This window comes from Labrus mixtus, chromosome 5 (genome assembly GCF_963584025.1).
Source record: "Labrus mixtus chromosome 5, fLabMix1.1, whole genome shotgun sequence".
Lineage (NCBI taxonomy): Eukaryota > Metazoa > Chordata > Actinopteri > Labriformes > Labridae > Labrus > Labrus mixtus.
Genome location: NC_083616.1, coordinates 22,737,052 through 22,744,917, shown reverse-complemented (window position 1 = coordinate 22,744,917; position 7,866 = coordinate 22,737,052). Strand labels below are relative to the sequence as shown.

Here is a 7,866-nt window from a genome sequence, read left to right as displayed (position 1 = left end):
TGGTTTTTATGTAGTCAAATGTTGCTGTTCCACTTTGCTAGGGACCTCCAATGTTGATTAAAACACATTTATGTTTTCATCAATGACATAGCACCTGGTCTCTTTTAGTGTTGCTTTTATGAATGTTAATGTCTTAGATTGTTTTTTTAAATGTTGTGTTCCTTAGTTATATTATTTATTTTCATAGCAGGGTGGTCTTGAATAATTAAATTGTCTTCCACTGTATGTGACATTGATGGAATGACAATCAAATTAACTTGAACTTTAATTGTGACTTGGAAAAGGGCACTGTAGTTAATTTTGAGTCAGGCCTATATCCAGCAACAATATGAAGCTGAAAGGAGTCCCAACCACGTGTACCGCATACTCCTGTGAGTAGAACGTACTTAACAATTCAGATGATCTACAATTGCACTATTCCTCGAGTAGGCCTATGTAAGTAAATTGTTACATGTCCAAAGTGCATGTTTGTGAAAAAGTAAAAATAAATTAGTTTGTTTATTATAATTTGCAATATCCATTCCTTTGCATCTGATATAAAAAGTTCAACTCTTCAATATAATGTTTTCTGTCTGTGTTTTGCAGTGGAAGAAAGATCATAACAAAAGAAATATACAGAAGCTCTAGATTTCCCAGTAGAGCAGAAACAAATCAATTCAAGTCTGTTTTGGAATTTTATCAGTGTAACATTTTTACTTTCCCCCAAGGTCAGAGAAAAAAAAACAGAGGGGGGACGAGACATTTTAATCTGTGAGCAGCATGGGGCCAGAAAGGCGAAGCAGTCAGATACGGGTTTAATCTAACCCGCAAAACAAAAGTAAGCCTCCATCCTCACTTCTGGAGGCTGCTGGGTCGGGTAGGTTTGGTTTAAGCGTAACATCATTCAACACAAAAACACGGGATAACCCCAAACGACCACGTGCGCGGTAGGAAACTCAGGTTTGACGTCAGTGTCCATATGAGGAGAACCGGCAAGGCCATATATGGTCGTTCCGCTTCTGACGCTAATCTTTCTGTGGAAAAGAAGGCGGGGCTGCTCTGACCCCGCCCCTCGCACGGCTGTTATCAATGAACAACACCAACTCTAAATCAAAAGCTGATTTTAAGAGTCCAAAGGGAGAGTTCAGGTGCTCTCTACTTGTATTTATATTCACATAGGTCACTTTCCAGATGCACTTTATCAACGCGTAAAGCATTTAGCTTACATAAATAGGCCTACACTAAAACCTGACACTTTCTTTATTTGAAGAAAAGTGAGGTGGTGTGTCTTTTAAATTATTCTAAGTAGACCTTTTCAGCCATGTCTTTACGTAGTGAACCTCTGGAGATAACTGGTAGTGAGCTGGTCCACATTCTCAGGACCCCCCGGGACCAGTACAGCTCTGCCGGGTGTGTGGTGCTGGACTGCAGACCTTTCCTCGATTTTACTATGGCGCACATTTGCGAGTCCCGAAATGTCAACTGGAACTCAATGCTGCGCCGGAGATCCAAGAGCTCCGTGGTTGCTCTGGAGTGGCTCATCCCGGACAAGGCGCTCGTGGGCCGGCTGCAGAGAGGAGAGTTTTCCCCGGTGGTGATGGTGGACGAAAGCAGCCGCTCAGTGTCCGAGCTGAAGGCAGAGAGCGTTGCCCAGATGTTACTCACAGCCCTGCAAAACGAAGTTCACACGCAGATCTGCTTTGTACAAGGTAATGTAGGATATTGATGCACTCCAAACAGTATCAATGGCTAGTTTAGTTTCTGAAAGTTGTTGACTTTGCACAAAATCCCTTAGCTAGCCTGCCGAATTGTTTAAATACATTATTTACGTATCAAGCAAAGATATTGGCCTAAGCCTACACTCTGTACTGGAAAACATAAAGGAACACGTACACTGTTAAAGACCCAAATTAAATAATTCAACTTGGTTGAATTGTTGTGGAGACAGACAATGATCACAAACTACACAACAATCATTTTAACTTTACAAAATCTACGACTGGGAGTGACATAAATATGATCCTTCATTTTATTCAGATTTAGAATAATCATCACAATATTTTTATTACAAGAGTGTGATTTGATTTTGAGTGTGATCATCTCCTTTATCCAACCTAAATTACAAACACAGAGATGAATGTTTTGGCTTAATTTTGAGGTTTTTTCACACCGTTATCATATTAGGCACAGCTTTTAAGAAAGGCTTCTGTGAAAGATTTGGGTTTAGCTAATACTGTTGACCTCTTTTTTTTTAGGTGGATTTCAGGGATTTTCAGAGGCCTATCCAGAGCTATGTTACACCTCTGCCAGCCTCTCTCAAGTGGAACCAGAGCCAATAGTGACAGGACGGAGGACACCAGCGTATGATCAGGTAATACAAGACATGATAATATAAACACAACATATGTTTGATTTAATTGAATTGCAGTAAAAAAGACTAAACAACAAAGTGATCCTTCTTTAACTTTGGTACTGTTGTCTTGATTTGATCAACTACAGGATGGTCCAGTGGAGCTGCTGCCCTTCCTGTTTCTGGGCAGTGCCATCCACGCGTCCCGCAGAGAGACCCTGAAGGCAGCAGGGATCACAGCTGTGCTCAATGTTTCCTCCACATGCCCAAACTTCTACGAGGGGGAGTTTGAGTACCTGCGGATCACTGTCGAGGACAGCCTGGCTGCTGACATCAGGGCCTCCTTCTCCACAGCCATTGCCTTCATCGGTGAGCCTCTTTCTCTTTTTGTTTTTTACTTCTCCACATGTGTACTGTATCCTCTAAAGTTGATTGACAAACACACGGGGAATTGCTGTCTTAATTAAGCGAGCCATGTATTCACATTCCTGTTGAAACTAAATATCCCAAAAATGTCTCTAAGCAGCTTTTATGCCATTATCCTTTTTGTAGGCTAGACTAAAGGACCAAAAGTTCAATTGTCTGATTACACAACAACTGGATTAAGCTGCAAAAGAAAGGGAAAAATTAATCAAGATGTAATTATTGTGTTTTGCTTGTTAGAGTGAAGCCTATGCTAAGACAGATTTAGACAGAAAGGAACTGAATTTTATAGAGTATAGATCACTCTACATTACAGCTTTCTATTCACTTCATTCATTTTATAGTTAGTGATGTGAAATGGAGCGCAATAACACTGCTCTCTCTTCCTCTCCGACTACAGACTCTGTGAAGCAGAGTGGAGGTCGGGTGCTGGTACACTGCCAGGCAGGTATCTCCCGCTCCGCCACCATCTGTCTGGCCTACCTCATGCACACGCAGCGTGTCAAGCTTGACGAGGCTTTCGACTTCGTGAAGCAGCGGCGTCAGGTTATCTCCCCAAACCTGGCCTTCATGGGACAGCTACTGCAGTTTGAGACTGACGTCCTCTGCCAAGGATGAAGATCCAGACCTGCATTATGAGGAAGGAAACAAACATAATAATAATTTTTTTTTTTGTTGTTCATTGTGCTGGACTCTGAGTGGTATCAGGACTCATGTGTACAAACTTGTAATTTGTACTTTTGAAAGTGGTACATTTCAGAAGTGTTCCCTCAGTAGGTTCAGAGAAAAGCTACTTGTGCTGCTGGCATCACATGACTGGTTGATCTGAAGTGACAAATGGAAACTTCTTACAACAAACAGATGTTGGCATTATAAGCTCCACTGTTAGAACCACAATATGAACATTTATGAACCCGAGCCAGCAAGGTGGAGCAGCTATGACATAATTTCCCCGGCGTTCTATCCTTGCAGGGTATCGTGCCTGCTTGTCTGATTTTGTATGTGTTTTTTTTTTTGTGTGTGTGTGTGTGTGTGTGTGTGTGACGTATGTGCCTGATCTTTAACAAGGGCTGTCTACTTTTTGACTCAAAGCCATTCCTTCACAGATGGCAACCCTGTGACATGTCATGTCTTCTTTTGAGACAACACTGTGATAACTTCTTAAGCTATACTGGATGGATCTAAAGTTTTATTTTTCTAATTTGTAATGATGCACTAACTAGTTATTCTCATCATTCTGTAACATGAGAGAGAATGTACACTCAAAATGTAAGACATTCTTTTTTTATAATGCAAATAGATTTTTATTTTTGTATTTATTACTTCAGCATTTCTCATGACAGTTTTAACATTATTACTGTCTGTCACTGCACTTTATACCTTCAGGGTTTGGTTTATTCCTGCTGTGTTTCCCCCACTGAAATAAAATGTGCTGAAGGAACACACTGAGTCTGTTTACTCTGTATAATGTCCTAACTGTGTTCCCACTGGCTTACACTGAACACTTCTTTATATCTAAAAAGGAATATTCAGCATTGAGTCACACACCAGCTTGGACACGGTAATCTCACAACAGTCAACCCTTAGTGTGTTGCAGTGTTTTTGCGAAAAAAAATAAATAAAGTTGGAAGGAGTCATTTCAAATGTGGATGTTGCTGCACTAGTTTCTCTCTTACTCAGAAGGTCTTAAAACGGTGCATTGCTCAGTAATTTGCAGGATTATCCACAGAGAATGGGTTTTACAGTAAGAAGTACTTTTTGACCTCAACAACCACTGACATAAATTCCACTTCCACTTGCTCAAGTTGGGGGAACAACGTTGGACTTTATTAAGAAAAGAAAAAAACACAGATTAAGATGGAAAGCCATCATGGCCATTTGTAAACAGGAACGTTTGGGAAGTCCATCAAACTGATTCAATTGTGTATGTGAACTATAGTTATAAACAAACTTTTAACACACACGTGTATATTCTCATGAGCAACCCAATAACTCACGTTATATACTGACCTTTTGCACTATTCTGGATACTGTATCCACATAGTTCTACATTCAAGCAAGCCAACATGTGTGTATACCAAAGGTCTAGAGGATTGTGTAGAGAACATTTGAGTAATGTGAAGGCTTAATCTATGCGTTACATTAACACACACTGGACTTAATATTTTCTGTTTACACTGCATGTAATCTTGAACATACCTGCACAGTTCCTCCATTGCACATCTTGTACATTTTGTGTTTTTATATTTTATATTCTATTATATATTTTCTAATAGCCTCAATATTTGTACCTTATTCCTATTTAAGCTGTCAGCAGGAGCTTTGCTGTTTTTATATTTCCTTGTGGATTGTTTTGCACCAAAACACCAAGTCAAACTCCTTGTATGTGTAAATGTACTTGGCAATAAACACCGATACTGATTCTGAATATCAGACACAGTTCATGTAGCTTATTTCCTAATTTTTAAAGGACCCAGTTCTGTGAATTGCCACTAAATCAACAGCATGTAACTGGCTGATAAAAATATCATCCTTTGCTTGTATGATGGACTGTTTGAACACAACCGTTATGTTATATTTAATAAAAAGAAATGTCAGAGTGTCAATAGTGCAATAAATACCAGCTACCCTAACTATTTCATCCCATGATGCGTATTATTCCGCCCATGCTCCTATGTCGGTCATAGTTAAAATAATCCACTTCCTCTCATTTACATGTTTCCATAGCCCAACATAGCAAGAGTGACTGTACTCTCTCTCTCAATACACGGTTGTTTTTCCAGACGGGGGGCAAAGAAACCCACCTCAGAGTTTTTCCAGCTTTAATTCAAACTCAGAGTTCAATTCAAGTGAAACCCAGAAAAAGAACATTAGTTCTGGTTTGTGTAGACATTCAAAGTCACATTCAGTTCACATCATTTGAAGTTTTATTTTTGAATTCTAACAATTTTAATGGATTTTTTTTTCCATCAAGCTCAGGCTTTCAGCTGGAAGTTGTAGCTTTCTATCCGTGAAGGTCAACGTTTATTGTGTTATGTGTGTATGTTTGTGTGCATGTGTGTGTTTGTGCGTACCAAATGTACATAAAAAAAAGCAGCATACCTTTTTTAATCGTGCAATATTCATCTATTTATAGGCGTACAATGAGTGGCTATAAAACCTCATTTAATTTAAAAGTATCTGTTTTTGCACTTTATAGACATTATCGTTATATTTTGAAAGAGAGATTTTATTTATAAAGGCTTTTCTATATTGTTTTAGAGATAAATAATCAAAGTTATTTGTTATATACACTTAAGGATATGAGTATTTCTTCCACTACTGGTGGTTCAAAAGCCAAATCTGCCCTATTACTATCTGCGTTGTCTTTAACCCAGTGATCAACATGCATTTGTCCTTAGATTGCAGTGAGACAGTGCCCTCTGGTGACAACTTTGGGAATGACCACTAATCAAGATGATTCAAACGTGTCCAGCAGATGGCGCCAGCAGACTGCTAACTGTGGCAGCCTGTTCATTACTAAGATAATAAAGAACACACACACACACACACACACACACACACACACACACACACACACACACACACACACACACACACACACACTTTCTCTCATTTTCCATTGTCCATTAACACATTTAAATTACTTTGGGTGTCATTTCACTTGGTCATCTATTTATCTCTAGAAGCAGACTGTTCCACCTCTCTCATCTGAATTGTTATATTCATTTCCTACTCAGTCGTCAGGCTACTTAATGAAAACAGACTCACCGTTACTCACACTCCGCAGCCAGATTAAACTAGTGTCAGGATCAATCATATTACATTAGGCAGAGGAAATACACTCACTAGTGTGTGTGTGTGTGTGTGTGTGTGTGTGTGTGTGTGTGTTGTGCATGCCTGTGCTGCAGGTGTGAAAAACATTATGGGTTGTTACAGGGATCACACTTCCTTTAGACGTGGATATTTAAAGTGTTTGTATTCACACATGAAGACGGTGTCACTCAAAGAAGAAATCCCAGTTGGAGAAAAGTGCTATTAGATCACATGAGAACTATGTGTGGTACTGTCAGCTGGAGTATTGCATTTGATGTGATATAACAAACACAAGAATTATCCTACTGGCACAGACACGAGATGCAGCTGTCAGCACTACATGTGCAGTCAGAAAAATGACTGTATGACCAGCGGGGAGAGCTCCTTGTAATTGTTTGCAAGTTATATACACACACTCAGAGACACACTCTCTCACACAGTCTCTCTTTCTTCTACACTTCTGACGCTGTACTCGTGTTTGTATTGTGAAACACTGAGCACTTAGACCTCTTTAAGGCTTTAAACACATCAAATGATCAACCTGAGGAATTCAAATGTTGGTTTGGTTAGCCCTCTTGCATCTCTCACCCAAGTGCAACTTTTGAAAATCTGTTACATACCTTACTTTTGAAGAATCTGGAGACAAAAAGTTTACAACACAAACCAAAAAAAGGTTCTGACTTAACCATTACCCTAACTTAACAGAAACCTGACTCCGATTTGTAACTTTTTTTGTAATTCAACTTTTTATTTTAACTTAACATTCAACAAACAAAACAGACAGCATTGTTGTTGTACAATAGTACGCCCAAAGTCCCATAACAACTGAGTACATAATTGGAACCAGAATAACGATTCAGTAACCACATTATCATTAAAATGCACCAATGATACTACGTGTATAAGCAAAAAAGTGGCCCCATAACCTCTGTAAGTTCTCACCTTCATTATTGATTCTGGCTAATACTTGTTCATAAGACACAGTTTCTGACATAAGTTCCATCCATTGCTTAAATTGTGGGCGGGACGTACTTTTCCAATTGTAAGGGCAGATACGACCCCAACGTTTATCACAACAAGGTCATATTTCGATACTTTGGTCAATTCAGGCAAATCCTTGGTGATTTAGGTATTGTCATACCTAACCCCTTCCCTATGTGATCCATGACTTCGTCCCAAAATGGGTTTACAAGTTTGCATTCCCAGAGTGCTTGTAAAAATGTTCCTGGTTCTATCTGACACTTCCAACATAAGTATGCCCTTCCTATGGAGTTTAGAAGGAGTAAAATAAAACCTAT

At 39.3% G+C, this 7,866-nt stretch overlaps 1 protein-coding gene across 1 annotated transcript; it reads left to right on the top strand.

The window, feature by feature from the left end:
- The first annotated feature begins 758 nt into the window (after nucleotides 1-758).
- On the top strand, nucleotides 759-4,193 carry dusp2 (dual specificity phosphatase 2). Its single transcript, XM_061038634.1, has 4 exons — nucleotides 759-1,688; nucleotides 2,235-2,350; nucleotides 2,479-2,698; nucleotides 3,153-4,193. The coding sequence occupies exons 1-4, from the start codon at nucleotides 1,301-1,303 to the stop codon at nucleotides 3,368-3,370; spliced, it is 942 nt and encodes a 313-aa protein (XP_060894617.1). The 5' UTR covers nucleotides 759-1,300; the 3' UTR covers nucleotides 3,371-4,193.
- Nucleotides 4,194-7,866: the final 3,673 nt, after the last annotated feature.

Excerpts from the sequence above, each read along its gene's own strand:
- dusp2 (XM_061038634.1), top strand. The coding sequence starts at position 1,301 with ATGTCTTTACGTAGTGAACCTCTGGAGATAACTGGTAGTGAGCTGGTC. Across the intron at positions 1,689-2,234 it reads GCAGATCTGCTTTGTACAAG|GTGGATTTCAGGGATTTTCA; the intron begins GTAATGTAGGAT and ends CTTTTTTTTTAG. Across the intron at positions 2,699-3,152 it reads CACAGCCATTGCCTTCATCG|ACTCTGTGAAGCAGAGTGGA; the intron begins GTGAGCCTCTTT and ends CTCCGACTACAG.